Genomic DNA, 17,372 nt, shown 5'->3' on the forward strand with positions numbered 1-17,372 from the left:
AACTACAGAAGTATTCAACGTTTTCTGAGTGAGGGAGAGGTTGCTTTAAGCACATCGCCGACATCACCTCACTTACTCCTTACTGGAGATAGAGGCTGTAATTATCCCCATTTTACAGATGAGCAAACAAAGTGTAAGAGAATGTAAGTAATGTGCTAGAGGTCATAGAGCTAGCCAATGCTGGAGAAGGTCCATTTGGCTTTCCTTTCGGGAGTCTTAAGTACTAAAAGACTCATGTTTTCGTATTTAGCTTAAAGTCCCTATCTGTAAAGGGTCAAATAAACTGTACCAAAGTGGAAAAAGAATAACAATAAAACTCTGTTCATCTCTCACAGGATTTGGGCGGGGGTGGGTGGGGGGGAAAGCCTGTGTTAACAGATGGATCTTAAATCAAGTAAAGCTGCTATATAGACCTCAAAATTTTGAAACAAACTAAAGGCACAGCCTCAATACCTAACAATAAGATTTATGTACCTAATTTCTGGTATAGTGCTCAGAAAGTTAAATTGTAATCCAAGCATAAGGCTATATAGAAACAATACCTTCTCAAATGAGAACAAAAGATTAATTGGTGAGGTTTGGGGAAAAAAATTTAATTTTGTTCCAGAGACCAGAATAATTATTCAGGTACCAGTGTATCTCTTTCTTTACAGAGCATAAATTATAGAGATTAGGTAATAAACCACTTTAATTGTAGCACACATATGCAGTAAGATTATTCAAACTATTACTATTAGAATACTAGAATGCTGTGTTTCTGGGTATGTGGATATGAAATTAATAAAATGTTAGCCTCGCCTTTGTTGAAAGCACTTCATCTTCAGATATATTTTCTCTTTACCTGAAAGAGAACTGTCCTTTTTATTTTTTTTATTATTATTTTTTAAAGTTTATTTATTTTGAGAGAGACAGGGAGAAAGAGAGACAGCACTCAGCCACAGAAGAGAAGGAGCACAAGCAGGGGAGGGACAGAGAGAGAGGGAGAGGGAATCGCAAGTAGGCTCCGTGCTGAAACTCACCAATCGTGAGATCATGAGCTGAGCCAGTCACTTAACTGACTGAGCCACTCAGGCACCCCAAGAACCGCCCTTTTTAAAAAAGTATCTGTCACCAGTCTGGTATTACACAAGTATCACTGGACCTACTCCTTGAAAACCCAGCTTGAGCCCCAGCACAGTTAGCTATTAGCCATATGTGATTTTGGGGTAAACTTTTGCTCTCTCTGCCCTTTAAAGTCTTATTTGTAAAACTGGAATACGAATTCCCCAGCCTACCAGGAGTGGGCAAGACGATGTGTATAGTTAACTTCTTCAAACTAACTAAATGACTAAATAACTAAATAAACGCCAATGATTATATTAACATGGATGCCCTGTTGATAACATCAGTTTTCATTATTCCTCCAAAAGTAGTTATGATCAATGATTCAAATGAACAATAATTCAAGGCAAAAAAAAGCAGTTTGCCCAAAGACACCTCTTTAGGCTTAAAGTAGGACGTGGTGTTGGGACACAGTAATGCCTCCAAACCACTCCATGTGCTATAGTAACAGTCCACAAAGGTCATACACAGGATCCCATCTCTCTGAATGGCAACAGAAGGAGCAGCCCGAGGCTCATGAAAATTGGGGAAGTTTGCATTAAGCTTCTGGAAATTACCTTGTTATAGAGCTTTCCTTCACTTAGAACTAAATGTAAGTGGTTTATTTTCTTGTACATATAGCATATTTGTTTCAGTGTTTCTATTATTTGAATCTGTGTTTTAAACATTCATCAAGGTTAATTAAACTCTTAAATAAAGCTTAATTACTAAATTTACTGGGTTTGTTTTCATTTTCCAATTTTTTTTTTAAACATTTATTCATTTTTGAGAGACAGAGAGAACAGAGTGTGAGCTGGGGAGGTGGAGAGAGAGAGAGAGAGAGAGAGAGAGAGAGAGAGAGAGAGAGAGAGAGAGAGAGAGAGAGAATGAATCTGAAGCAGGCTCCAGGCTCTGACCTGTCAGCACAGAGCCCGATGTGGGGCTCACACTCACTAACCACGAGATCATGACCTGAGCCGAAGCTGGATTCTTAACTGACTGAGACACCCAGGTGCCCCTTCATTGTCCAACTTTTTATCCCCCAAAAAGTATTTCCCACCTTATTTACAAAACTGTACTCCCATAACCTTATATGCAAAAATTAAACATATTCTAAAATTTTAAAAAGAAAAATTTTTTTTCAAACAATTTTCAAGAGTGTGCCTGGGAGTCTAAAGGCGAATTCCAAACTTGAGTTGAAGACCAGCCTTGCCCGATAGCAACCATACCGGAATAAGTGTTTGCTCTCACAATGATTTGATCTCATTTGAATGCAGACATATTTTAAGTAAATCATTTCTTTTTTTTTAATTTTCCTGTTTATTTATTTTTGAAAGAGAGAGAGAGAGAGAAAGAGAGCAGCAGAGGGGCAGAGAGATGAAGGCACAGAATCTGAAGCAGGCTCCAGGCTCTGAGCACAGGGCTTGACACAGGGCTCAAAACCACAAACCATGAGATCATAACCTGAGCTGAAGTCGGATGCTTAACTGACTGAGCCACCCAGGTGCCCTAAATCACGTCTTTTCAATTCCCGCCTTATACTGGTCATTCACAGAGCCATCACAGACAGGTACCTCTATGTGAATAAGAAAAAAGCTGGGGTCAGTTTCTCTTTCTGGGCGGTTGAAGCCCTGTGTCAGGCCAAGGCCGATAAGCAGACTGGAACTCAGTCCCCACTCTGTCCTGAGCCAGATGTCCCCATCTCAGCAACAGTCTACCTGTACACGGCAAGCCTGGTCACACAATGCTTAAATGTAACCCTTACTGGAGTCGGCCCCTGTCTCCAAAACCCCACCCACTGCTGCCTTCTCAGTTATGCATGTAACAGTCAGTGAAGATTTTTTTTCCTGACTTAGTAAAGGGAGTAACTCTTTGGAAGCTCTCCTGTAGAAGAGGCAGGGTTTTTACCCCAGTAATCCTCATAAATTCTTCCATCCAGAAAAGTTGAGTATTAACATCCATGCCATGGGCATGAAAGAACTATCATTCACCTAGTTTCTGTTCAAGGAGTCTCAATGAGGTCCAGGAAAACTTCCAACATTTACTTACTGGTTTTGTTTTCTTGACATGAAATTTCTTGGCACGATTTTGTAACTTTAAGTAGAAAGAAATGTAGGAGGTAAAGGGGCACGGGTTCTACCCTCATCTACGTAAGTTTCTTTTTTTTAATAGATCTTATCCCCATTCTACTTTATTTTTAAGTTTATTTATTCTTGAGAGAGAGAGAGAGAGAGAGAGAGAGAGCGAGCGAGTGAGCAGGGGAGGGGCAGGGAGAAGGAGACAGAGAATCCCAAGCAGGCTCTGTACTGTGAGTTCAGAACCTAACGCAGGGTTCCAACCCAAGAACCGTGAGATAAGACCCGAGCTGAAACCAAGAGTCAGACACTCAACCAACTAAGCCACCCAGGTGTCCCCTCCCCCCAAATTTTAAGACAATGGCAAAACGTGGGGTACATACTCTTTCTAAAATATTTTAAAGGTTTTCTTTCTTCTGTAAGTTTGTAATTCAACCTTTACAAATGTTCTACAAAATTTTGCTGTTACAAAAATAAATCAATGTGGAACAATCCACTGATCATTATAAAAGCCCCTGATAATGTTTATAATAAATGGCATTAAATCACATAGACCAAATCAATTTGAAATGATGATGTAAATCAGAAACTCAGGGTTAAGTCCTTAGAGGAATAACTAGAATTGGTTTGAGTTGGTCTATCTTTTGGCTAACCAAACATTTCAAAATCATTATGACTTATTTCAAACTCTGTTGCTTAGAACCACAAACAATATAACATCTTTAGGCAACAGGTTATGCCTGATGAGTCTTACTTTCTTTTTAAACATTCATTTTTCAAATTACTGCACACTCGTTAAATAAAATTTGGAAAATGTAGAAAAATAAAAAGGAAAAACCCCAAGGCACCCATGTTTCTATTAAAAAAAAAAAAATGAAACCTCACTCATTGGTTTTGTAGAAGGGTTAGAGCAAAAATTAAACACCTGATAATACTGTTAATATGACTAACCTACTAAATACATTAATAAAGAGTTAAAAACTTCCACCATCTATCCTTAAAAAATCGGTCTTTTCTTCATAGACTACTAGGAATGTTTCCATGAAAACATCACATTGTTTTGCCACAAATAACGAGAAATTACTTTGCTTAGTTCTGAGGGATATTAATTTTAATATTTGAGGTGGGGAGAGAGAGGGGGAGAAAGAGGGGAGAGAGATAGAGAGTGTGCCAGCGGGGCAGGGGCAGAGGGAGGGAAACACAGAATCTGAAGCAGGCTCCAGGCTCCAAACTGTCAGCACAGAGCCTAAAGCGGGACTCGAACTCACGAATGGAATCGTGAGATCATGACCTGAGCTAAAGTCGGACGCTTAGGCAACTGAGCCACCCAGGCGCCCAGTTCTGAGGGGTATTTAATGTAAATGAATCTGCTGACCTTCAGGGTGTCTCTGTTTGCATCAGGCAGGAGGATGACGAGAAGGTTCAAAGCCTGTAGTTGTTGCCTCTTGGTTGGAAGATCTGCAAACAGATTAAATAAATCTAAACTCTTTTCTTTACCCGACATTTTTTTTTTACTTCCTTTTTTGCATTTTGTAAGAAAAAAGTTACTTGGCATAAACATCACTGTGAAATGTAAGACACAACAACTGAGCAGCGAGCATTCTTGAGAGTGTGTTTGAGAGAGATCAGGAGAAACAGCTGCTGCTTTAGAGTTTCCCTCTCCCTCGGAATGCTCACTTCCAACTGTGATCGTATGATGAGCGGCCTTATGTTTGCAGACATACAACAGCGCTTTGGAAATCATCTTAACTTCTGCGTGATAATCACTCCCCAACAAAGAGACACAGAAAGTGGGACCTTCCGTGGTAAGGTGTCAAGATGCATCTGTAACACTGAAGTTTGTTTCTTTACTGGTGAATGAACACATTACATGGGAAGAGTCCATCAATTCCAAAAGGAATATGAAAAACTGAGCCCGAAACACAGTAAGTGGTCACCATACATCCATGGAACGAATGAGAAAACCAATCAGCAATGACCGAGTTGAAGCAGTACCTTATTAGCATTGATATTTATCACTTTTTAGTAGCCCTTAACCCATGTAAGTAATACTCAGGGATATTTGGAGTCATTTTGGTATTTTGTTCCTCAGGAATAAATTTGTGCTTGAATCCATTTCCAAAGAATATATGCAAAATAGTATAACTTAACCATTACAAATATTTTAAACAGATGAGGATTTCGGTCATGTTTCCCCCTAGAATTTCTGAAGAAATGTTATGAAATGACACATGAGAATCATCTCAATATTATACACTTGAGGAATAGCCTGGAAAATAACAGAATTATTCAGCCATAAAATAAAAAGAACAATATCTTGCCACCTGTGACAACATGAGCAGACCTTTAGGACATTATATGAAGTAAAATACGACAAAGATAGATACCATATGATTTCACTTACAGGTGGAATCTTAGAAGAACAAACAAAACAAAAACAAAAAAATAAGCTCATAGATAGCAAGAACAATTGGTGCAAGCCAGAGGCAGGGGTGGTGAGGGGGCAAAACAGGTGAAGGGTGTCAGTAGGCACAAACTTGCGGTTATAAACTAGCTAAGCCCCTGCGATGTAATGTACAGCATGGCGACTACAGTTAATAACAATGTATTGCATATTTGAAAGTTGCTAAGAGAGTAGGTCTTGAAAGTTCTCCTCACAAGAAAAAAAAATACTGTGACTATGCGTGGTGATGAATGTTAATCAGACTTATGGTAATGACCATTTTACAATATATACAAATACCAAACCATTGTGTTGTATCTCATGTTATAGGTCAATTATAGCTCAATTAAAAAAAAAAGTTGGAATCCTCCCCTGAACAGGTCTGGTGGAGCTCACCATAATCATCAACAGTGGCCCCCGTTCACTCTCGAAAGTGTCCCAATTTGGAAGTTAAAGATATGGCCATTAGAACGTGGTGGTGGCTTCTTTCCTTTACGGATGGCCTCCAGGACTAAATGGAATAATTATGCCAGTACATAAACCTTAAAAGATCCCTGTATTCACTGGAAAAGAATCAAGAACTATTTGAGACGTTAATTTGGAGCTTGCCCAAGACCACGAAACAGCAAGATAGGAGGTGTTTGCAGCCCTCCATCAGGGAGGCAGCCAAATAATTTGTTCCATGTTTCTGCATGACAATTTCAGGACTTAATTTTTCAGGAAATAATCACAGACTCTGCCGCATCTCCCTGTGCTTTCATAATAACTGGTAATCCACAGCTTCTCCAGTAAGTGTTGCTTTTAACACTTGGCAAGAAAAAAAAAAAATGTATCAGATTTTACGTGACTCGTTCTATTATAAAAGAAATGTGAAGTTCCAGGTTTTAACGAGAAAATATGTTGTATTGCTTGATGGGCATGCAATTAATCTGTACCTGAAGAGAACATTCTGTTAACCGTTTACTCAGAGACGCGTCTTTTTTTTTTTTTTTTTTTTTTAAATTTTTTTTTCCACGTTTTTAATTTATTTTTGGGACAGAGAGAGACAGAGCATGAACGGGGGAGGGGCAGAGAGAGAGGGAGACACAGAATCGGAAACAGGCTCCAGGCTCCGAGCCATCAGCCCAGAGCCTGACGCGGGGCTCGAACTCACGGACCGCGAGATCGTGACCTGGCTGAAGTCGGACGCTTAACCGACTGCGCCACCCAGGCGCCCCGAGACGCGTATTTCTAAAGGAAAAGGAAAACAATGTGTGGCATTCAAGCATCCGTTGACAGTGAGTCAATTTGTCTACCCAAATATATCTGGTTACATCCTTTGGGATGCAAAGTGTCATTAAAACAATTAATATGGATGGCAGCAGGACAAGGACTGCTCCAGAGAGAGATGGCACTTACTCTGGACAGCTTGAAAGGCTTTCAGATACTCTACACTCAGCAGCGGCTGGGGCAGCTCCCGGATGAACAGCTTCAGCAGGCTGGCCGCGTCATGCTGCTTGACACTTTCCCAATTAAACGTCCCTTCGTAAAACTTTGCTTCTAGTTCTTGGCAAAGATTCTGAAAGGCAGAAGAAGAAGAAGAAGAAGAAAAAAAGCTACAGTAAGTGTATTTTTTTTTCCTGCTTAAAGTGTGATCCACTTCCCACTTTACAAGAGATTGTACTCTCTCGAAAGAATCTGAAAGTACTTCTCTGTCACTCAGAAAAATACTACTCCGCCAAGCATACTTTTCCAATGAAACATTATACCCATGGCCCCCAAAATCCAAAAATTGTATACATTCTCCTGGATATGCAACAGACCCTAAGCAGTAAAGGTTTAATTAAAAGATTAGTTAAGGGGCACCTGGGTGGCTCAGGTCATGATGGCAAGTTCGGGAGTTCGAGCCCCACCAACGGGCTCTCTGCTGTCAGCGTGGATCCCACTTCGGATCCTCTGTTATCTCTGCCGCTCCCCATTCATATGAACTCTCTTTTTCCCAAAACTAAACATTAAAAAATTTTTTAAATTATTTAGAAGTACATTACATCACAAAATATATAATCAATCTTGGGGCTGTAAGCAGAAGGCTACCTCTGATTAGTCACCTCTGGGAAATGGAAAACCAAATTCTACAGCAAATGAGGCCTGAAAATACATCAATATACCTGTCTTGGTATATTGGCTTACTTATGGTAAGCCGTAAGTGACACAGCCATCTTGCTGTTAGCTGTGGAAAACAGTCGGAGTCCATGCAAAATTAGAAATACCAAGTTCATTTACCTCAAGGACTCCATAAGATTTGCCAAATTATTAGTAATCAATTTAGTTTCATAATCACTATTTTCTACATGCATTTCACTGTGGCATAAATCTTATTATGTTGGAAATCCTTCCAAGTTTCTGTCACGTCCTTGATTATTTTAAACTGTTCTCCCAAAGAATATTCTTCATTTTTCTTGCGAGGTGAATTTAGTCCGCTTTCTCTTCTCAACACAACTCTGCCCTCTACTTATTTTTGTAATTGGTGAAATACATAAAGGTGAGCCTAGAAATGGGGAGGAGGGGAAAGAGAGGCAAAGGGAGAGAGGAAGGGAAGGAGGGAAGGAGGGAAGGAGAGAAGAAGTAAGGAAGAGGGAGAGGGAAGTAGGAGAGGGGGAGGGGGAAGGGAGAGGAAAAAGGAGAGGGGGAGGACTGAGAGGGAGGGGGAAGGGCTGGAGGGAGTAGGCAGAAGAGTATAAAGAATTTGGTGGGGCTGGGGAGAAAGACAACCAAAAACTTTGCATATTATCTTTAAATTATTTATAATGGACCAGCTGCTGCATAATTTGGGATGTGACAATAGGCTGGGTTGAAGAGTTGAGCCAAATGAATCCACTTAATTGACCTTCTTAGAAATTACATTTCTAAGAGCTGGTCTGCCAGCCCTCCAGTCAAAAATGTAAAACATGCATTCTGTTCACTACCCTATACTCAAGGAAATGTGTTTACAACTCTTAGGAGTTGGCCATCACATTGTGCTAATTAGTGAACTGAGAAGCGGTATTCTTGCCGATGTGGGTAATCTGAAGTCATGCTACCTGTTTCTGAGGGATTCTGTCTCTGTAAGAGGACGTGCTTCTCAACAGAACTTATCTCAGAATCACACACACTATCCATGTTTGACTGTTGGTATAAAAAACAAAAAACAAACAAAAAAAAAAAACAAAAACAATGGCACCTAATCAAACTTACACGGACCCCAAAGCAGTTTCAGGGACTTCTGTGAACCAGACACCAAACCCACGGGACACAAGCTGAATGAAATTTTTGAGCAGGGTATACGTATCAGGTTACTCGAATCTGATTAAACTGAGATCACCCTATGCAGTAAGAGCCAAGTAGGCCGAAACTAGCATCCTACATTGAGGAAGCTTATCAAAATAAGCAGATGATGTGAACCGTGCAAGGTATGAATACTAATTCCAGTCCTGGCAGTCCCACAGCCTCAGTCACAGGCAAAGAGCACGTACGCCCACCAAGAGTCGTTTCTCCCTGATTCAGTTCTAAAAATGTCCGATAGAATAGGTCTTGAGGAAACGAAGAGAAAATCTCTCTTCTCCCTATCCTGTTTTCTCTTGGATTTGCAAATTCTGGAAGACTTGTGCTCTTCTCAGGTGAGAGCCAAAGCTGACTTTGGAGGCGAGGGAGAGGAGACTGCGAGTGGCTGCTAACCAAAACCTCTTCCTAGACACGTTTCCCAGATAGAGCCACAATTTCAAGCATGAGGTCCCTGTAAAATGCAATTCCCCTGGGACGCTGATGTACTATGCCTCATCTGCAGGGTGAGTCCATCTTTACTATGCATTTACTGGATGCTTTATCCCCAGAGCAGGAGCTGGGGGACAGGGAGAAAGGCGGAAGATATACAGCATCCCAAGAGAGTGGGAACAAAATGCCATCTTGCCAGAAAAGGTGACAAGGGGAGGGAGGAAGGGCAAGTCTGGGAATCACCTCCTCTCTTTCACAAGCCAGGCTTGGGCTACCTGGCATCCAGTGAGACAGGAAGTATGAAAGTCAGGATAGCAGTGGGGCAGAGTCTCATTCTGTCAGCTCCCAAAGACTCCTGTATGGGGACTATTGTCATGTCTCCTACTCTGCTCCCCTGCTGGAGTTTATCATCCTGACTTTTTAATCTTTTTTTCACGTTTATTTTATTTTTGAGAGAGAGAGAGAGAGAGAGCGTGCACAAGTCGGGGAGGGGGACAGAGAGAGAGGGAGACACAGAACCTGAGCTGTTAGCAAGGAGCCTGACGCGGGGCTCGAACCCACGAACCATGAGATCATGACCTGAGCCGAAGTGGGACGCTTAACCGACTGGGCCACTCAGGCGCCCATCCTTTTTTCAATTGCTATTACTCATGCTGACTAAATCCACCACCAGTCCCCCTATTGATACTTTGACACATCATGTTCTCTTTTCCTGAGAAGGATGAAACTACTCGTGTCTTTTTGCTTGTTATGCTTTTGTGCCTATTCTAGGCTTGCACGGCAAAGACATTAAAATCATTTGCTTCTTTATTTATCATGGTATTATTACAGCTAATGTGATTCTGAAGAGAAATCAAAACCTATAAAAATCAGCAGAGACTACATAAAACCAAATATAAACTGAATGTTCAGAAAACAGAAAACTAAATACAAACTGAATGTGAAGGGTCACCTGGGTGGCTCAGTCAGTTAAGCATCCTACCCCTGGTTTCAGCTTAGGTCCCGATCTTACGGTTTGTGGGATCGAGTCCCAAGTCAGGCTCTGCGCTGACAGCGTAGAGCCTGCTTGGGATTCTCTGTCTCCCTTCCTTTTCATCCCTCCGCTGCTCAAGCTCTCTCTCTCTCAATATGAATAAATAAACTTAAAAAAAATTAAGCAGTTTTATCATTATACATGGGAAGAAGAAGGGGTGGGGAAGACAAGTTACCTTTTAAAAGGCCAAAGCTGTCTGTTTTGACAGCTTAGAGCCCGGAGCCTGCTTTGGATTCTGGGTCTCCCTCTTTCTCGGCTCCTCCCCGCCCCCCTCAAAAATAAACATACATTTAAAGCATTTAAAAGTAAAATGGCAAAGCAGAATTAAACAACGTTGGTGGAACTCAGAGATCACCTTGATCCTAATGGCAGCTCCGGGTATTCTTAAGAGACCTTCAGTTTCCAAGCCTCCCTCTTCAATCCGAGAAATCAGCTGTGTAGAAACAGAAGAACATTCTGACTTGGGTATTCTTGAGAGGTACGATTCCAAATTTAAGATCTGCTTCACATATAAATACATGCAAGCTGACGTGTAAACTGGATTTCACCAAGTTTTGAATGCTATGGTGCTAGCCCTACCCTGCAAACCAGTGAAGCCCCGAAACTTTACTTACAAATTAGAAAAAGTTGGGTTTTATTCTCCTTTATTACAGCAGTGTATAATTTCACACAACAGCTGTCATACCCTAAACAAATGGAGACTGAAGATGTTCATTGTTTAAAAGCAACTGAGACCATCCATTTCTTCCACTTTTCCAGAAATGTATGTTCTGCAATCAAATAAATCTAGGAAATTCCAGTACTTGCACATTTACATCTCATTTTTGGTTTGTTTGAAATAATTATTTATGGTATGAAGAAAAAAAAACAGTTTGTGAATATTCATTTTTAAGCTTTTAAGCTTTTGGTGGTAAACCTAAGTAAAAAACAGTTCTTGTATAGGGTTTTTAAATCGTACCTGATACCCAGTGAATACATACAGGTCTGTCTCCAGAACCGCATTAAAGTAACAAAGATTTTTTTTTTTAAATAATGCCAAAACCTACAAGATTAAGGCAAATGGAGACATTACAATGGCATACTGTTGGAAGCTTAGGAAGATGATTAAAAAAAAAAAGTGCTTAGTTTCTTGGCAGAGTGATGTTCCAGTTGAAATATGTATTCCCTGGGCAGTGCCCAAAGGCTTTATAGGGGGTACTCTGCTATTTTAAGGAAATCCATTTCCTTGTCCTCAGGTTAAATATAAGGCAATTACTAGTATCAGATAGGTTTTCCTTCCTACCACCCACCCCTTTTCACAAGTCTTATAACTTCACAAAAGACAGACCTACTCTTCACTCATCCCCAAACTTACTAAAATCTCTCTGCACACCCTAAGACATAAATAAAATCTTCCAGAGTGCCAAAGAATGTAAATTTTTATCTTTTTTTTTTCCCCCAGAGAAATCTCCTTTAATGATTTACCAAGACTCTATAAACGGCACGAAGCTTACTGCTTCTCCCTTGCTTATACAAGTGTCTACTAGGAGCAAAGCATGATATCATAAAATGAGGTCTCCTGACCTTTGTCTAGATGTCCTGAAATCAGATATATTGTACTGTGTAGACACTGGAAGAGAGGTAATTTTTCTTTCATGACCTCACTTCTTCTATCCCTGGGTTATGGCCAAAGAATGCACTGATCTTGGGGGAGTCAGGTAAGAATAAAGCAAAGAGTAGTCTCGAAATTCTCCTAAGGATTTATTATCAGCTGAAGAAAGAACCATCCTTGACCAGTCAAAGCAGTACACGATTTTTAAAAATTCAACTGGAATGCTTTCCAAGATCACATTTTTCAATTACGTTAGATAGTAAACCCACAGCAAACCTTTACATGAATTATCTCAGATGAGAAGGGCATTATTCAATAAAGGATTTAAAACCAAATTTATCAAATAAGACCATGCAAAATTTATTCACTGTTCAAGCAATTTTCATTTTTATTTCATCTTCTAAAATGTTTAAAATGTTCTAGTGGCAAAAAATAAAATTCTGTGCTAGCTGCTACAGCAAATTAGTTCCTAGCAGTAATATATGTCTTCCGTTTTCATTACATACACAGGAAAAATGGATAATTTCTAAATAATTGACAATAAGTCTTGAATTTTTATATTTAAGCTCTTTTCATTATTCTCTAACATGAAAGAGCAATATTCAATAGAGATATGCGTATATATTGCCTCAAAGAATGCCATGTGTTTTTTTCATATTTCTCTCTTCAAAAGTAACATTTTTATGGGGCACCTGGGTGCTCAGTTAAGCATCCGACTTCAGCTCAGGTCATGATCTCACACTTTGTGAGCTCAAGCCCCGCGTCGGGCTCCGTGCTGACAGCTCAGAGCTTGCAGCCTGTTTAGAATTCTGTGTCTTCTTCTCTCTCTGCCCCTTTCCTGCTCACGCTCTCTCTCTCTCAAAAATACACATTAAACATTTTTTAAAAAATAACTTTTTAGCTACCACATTATATAGCATTGTCAAAATATAAATAATATTCTATAGCACTTTTACTTTCAAGACTTAAAAATGAAAAATAACTATATTGATCTATATTTTAATCAGGCTGCTTTTTAGTAATTTATCCTACAAGAGACATTACATAATTTATCAATAATGTTCATACTATTTCCCAAGAGGGATTACATACTTACACAAATTTATGAATTGAAAATGAAGTCAGAAGTTTTTGACACAAAGTATCTTTGATTTGGCAGATTCCTGTGACAGTGAGAATTTGCCAGTTTGTCAGAATTTTTCTATAGATAAAAATTAAGAATATTTCTATTTCCCTAACTCTTTCCGAGACTACAGTTTAAACAACGTGTCTCTGAGCAAAAACAAAACAAAACTAACAAGAAAACAACAGATATGATTCACGGATATTAGCTAAGTTTTGTTAAAGCCCTTTTTGGGGTATAATTCTTAATAAATAAAAAAGTATAATCCTGTAAAAATTGGTAATAGATCTTTTTTTGCAAATCAGTGACTTCCAATTCTTTCCTTTGTACAAAATGGAGGAAATACCTAATTGGGGTGAGAGTTGATCACTCAAAAAATATTTTTCAGTGACAGATGACTGTATTTTTTGTGCTTATAATTCAGAGGGGATGCAAGTAGAGGAGTTTTATCTAAGAGTAAACTCTTTATACCCTTATTTTTTATGTGAACAAAAAGACTTTAAGGCTATTATCTAACAACTTCAAACTGGTTGGCAGCCTGAGTCTTCAGAATGTTGAAATGAGTGACAGAAATGTAAAATAATAAATGAGAAAACAATTCCAAGAGAAAATCACAGGGGACTGCATTCAATCCTCAGCCTGATCAGGAGACAATTTCCGAATTTCTGCGGGGACCAAAGCTTACTCTTCACTAGTATGATGGTGAATTTGATAAAAGTCCAGCGTGACTCATCATTGGTTATTTGGTCAAACACCAGCCTAGATGTTACTGTGAAGGTTATTTTTTTACGATGTAATTAACACTTAAATCAGTACATTCTGAGTAAAGCAAATGACTCTACATAACGTGGGTGGGCTTCATCCAGTCAGTTGGCAGCCTCAGCAGTAAAGACTGAGGTTTCCCAAAGAAGAGGCAATCCTGCCTCAAGACTACAACATGGAAAGCCTACAGGAGTTTCCAACCTGCAGGTTTTGGGCTCAACGCTCCCATTATCACCTCTGGCCAAGTTTCCAGACTCTGGACTGCTCTATTTCAGATGTGCCGTTCCCACAATGGCATAAGCCAATTCTTTAAAAGAAATCTCTCTGTACAAACATGCATACACACACAACACCTTATCGGTTCTGTTTCTCTGGAGAACCCGTATCCACTTGGAAAGGATGCTGCTGAGATCCTTGCTCCATACAGTCATCTGTGGTGGTAACGTGCACCTTTTACTTAAACTGATGTGAATACATGGCCCACATTTGTTAGTATCTCCAGCTAATCACAGGCACGGTTGACAACTATCCACACAGATACAAGGTCTACAGGCAGGGACTGGCAGAGGCTGATGAGTAGAACACACGGCGTGGAGCAAAGATCATTAGGAGAAACAATGAGATACAGGTTTGGGTGTAATGGTGAACATGAGGAATAACGCAATCAGAGGTTAGTAGCTAAGACGGCTAATGACTGGTTTGGAAGAGCAGAAGAATCCGTGCCAAGGAGACTAAGCTTTACTACTGAATGAGTTTGTTGAGCCAGCCAATTGTGAAAGTTCCCACTGCCACTCTTGCTCTCCCCAGAGCTTTCAGAAATTGCAATGTGCTGGAAAAAATCTACAGCTTGGGTAGTCCATAACTGATCTGACCTACCTTCCTTGCTGTAGCATTCCTGGCTTTTATCACCTAGAATCTGGGTTTCTGAACAATGATGGCTCAGAGATTAGACTGAAATTTTTATATTGTCATAGATCCTCCCCTTATGAATAACTGAGCGTGGATCATACCGGTGACTTGATAGTTTAGCAATCACTTTCTAATTCTACTTTATGGTTTCTTTGCCTACTTTGGAAGTAGGCACTAGTAAATTAAATTGGACATCCTCATTGTAAATAGGAAAGCTTGGGAAATACATACAGGCATGAAATATTCATGAGGATACAATTCCCTAGAAACTTATAAGCAGTTCCCACTCCTGTGTATTATAGAATTGAAATCTCAATTATACCAAGCTAGCTAATATAAGACAGGAAAATGATGCCAGGTAATCACAGTTATAGTAATAACACAGAAAACATCACCATGAAATAAAAATTATGAGCCCTTGAAACAAATTTGTTTCCTGAATAGAAAAATCAAAGTACAAAATAAAAGAGCACATCAATTGGAAAATGAGATTATAATATTATGAATGCCAAGGAAAAAAACTTCTATTAGTTCAAGTATGTTCTCTCTATGCTGACCCATCTAGGCTTACTTACTTTTTGAAATATCAAGGGTATTCGAGTTCCTGGTACTTTCCTCTGATCTTGTTCTAACAATAGTGTCAATGGAATACAAAAAAGACCAGAATCTGCAACAAAAAATAAAATTTCTTAATTTCCGTCAATCTACAAAACATTAATGCAAAAATATTACGTCAACAGATTTCTGATGTAGTCATTCAAACACACAACTATTTATTGAGGACTTCTAAGTGAATGACATTACCTAGCCATTACGTATACACATCTCAATAAGAAAATCTTGACCCTGTCTTATATAGGAATCTAACAAGGAAAGACAACTAAGCAAATGATTGCAAATAATCATTAACATAATTAGAAAGCTCTAGGGATGCCTAGGTGGGTCAGTCCGTTAAGCATCCGACTCTTGATTTTGGCTCAGGTTATGATCTCGCGGTTCAGGAGATTGAGTCCTGTGACAGCCTCACACTGACAGCACGCAGCCTGCTTGGGACTCTCTCCCTCTCTCTCCACCCCTCCCCTACTCGGGCATGCATGTGCGCACGTGTTCTCTTTCTCTCTCAAAATAGACAAACATTAAAAAAATAATAATTAGAAAAGTGCAAACTACCAGATAAGAGAAATAGTGCTATAGGAGTATGTAAAATATGCAAATAATTTACTAAAGGTAATCAAAAGTTCTGGTTAAAGCAAACGTTACTCATCTCTTTCATACTTAATTGACAGCTAACATCCTACAATACAGAAAAATATAAATTCTTGCTTTTTAAGAAATCAGCCAACATTATGATCTTGTTCTACAAATGCTTTTCTTTGGAAAATATAGATATTTGGTAGTCTTAAATTGAAATTCATAGTTTTATATATTTGGGAATAACTCCCCACGAAATGAAAGGCAACAATTTATAATTTTTCTAAATTAAAATCATATGCAGTCTGGTGTGAGCATAACTTCTGCCTAGCACCTCCTACCCCACCCCCATCACTGAATGTACAGTTAGCACAGAAGTGTGACACACATCATCAGGGGAGATATAAATCATTTGTGAACAAGGAAAGGGGGGGGGGGTTGTACTGTGGAATGAGGACACTGAAAACTGACTCTCTATAGAGATGCCACTCAAAAGAATACCAGTAACCCAAAAAATAATTTCTAGTTTAGGAATTAAGAAAAAATGTAATCTTCAAAAATGTCAGGAGTCCAGTTTGGGAGATAAATCTATTAGATAAGATACAAAAATATTTAAGAAACAGAAAGAAAATCTATTCTGTTAATAGTTAACGCTCTTAATGAGAATGGCTTATTATTTCTCTCTCTGTTAGAAAGCAATTCTCAAACATAAAAAAGCCTCTCTAAGCCATTTTAAAAGTCCTGAGTACTGACTCACAGCTATTTAAATTATATTTCTATTTTATAGTTGGAAAAGGCTTTGTGACAAGTTTCTGAAAAAACAACTAAAGTCTTTCATTATCTATAATGGACTTGTGGAAAATCAGAAGCACCATTTAACTCAGAAATTCACCATCTCAAGCCTTAAGCTAAAACACTCAGAGGAACTGAGCACAGAATGAGGTCTTCTGGGGCCCAGCATGGGAGAAAGGACCTTGAGGGTAGATATACTTCATTCCTACAGAGAAACTGCCTCTAAAACTTGAATCAGGGAAATATGTGTCTTTATTAATGTTACCATAGTAACTCAATAATCCTAATTCTTGGTATCTCTTTAAGGGAGCACTTAAAGAAGAGGTCAGAGATTCCTAAACAGTTAAACTTTGGCAATAGAGAATTATCTGGATTTCCAGACCAAGAATTGAGAAGATGTCTGTTCTCTATCATATCATAAAAAATAAAGTCTGTTTATATAATGGGTAAAGCAAGTTGCTTACAAAAGAAAAACACATATCCACGATGAGTATAGTTTGGTGGTGTTATGGCCACAATGGCATTATTTTCTTAATATTAAGCGAAGAATGTTTTTTGCAAAATAGTTAAAAGTAGAATGTAAATGAGCAAAGAGACAGGCTACTAACCACCCTATGTATTTCCCATCAAATAAATAAGCAAAA

At 39.1% G+C, this 17,372-nt stretch overlaps 1 protein-coding gene across 1 annotated transcript in view; it reads right to left on the reverse strand.

Moving 5' to 3' along the window:
• The window catches only part of ARHGAP18 (Rho GTPase activating protein 18), a 124,117-nt gene that overhangs the window by 19,864 nt on the left and 86,881 nt on the right, over nt 1-17,372 (reverse strand). The window contains exons 7-10 of the mRNA XM_007078641.3: nt 15,321-15,412; nt 10,716-10,793; nt 6,997-7,156; nt 4,531-4,613 (exon numbers count right to left, since the gene is read on the reverse strand). Of these exons, the coding sequence (XP_007078703.1) occupies nt 4,531-4,613; nt 6,997-7,156; nt 10,716-10,793; nt 15,321-15,412 (413 nt within the window). The remainder of the gene's footprint in view (nt 1-4,530; nt 4,614-6,996; nt 7,157-10,715; nt 10,794-15,320; nt 15,413-17,372) is intronic.

This window comes from Panthera tigris, chromosome B2 (assembly GCF_018350195.1).
Source record: "Panthera tigris isolate Pti1 chromosome B2, P.tigris_Pti1_mat1.1, whole genome shotgun sequence".
Classification (NCBI taxonomy): domain Eukaryota; kingdom Metazoa; phylum Chordata; class Mammalia; order Carnivora; family Felidae; genus Panthera; species Panthera tigris.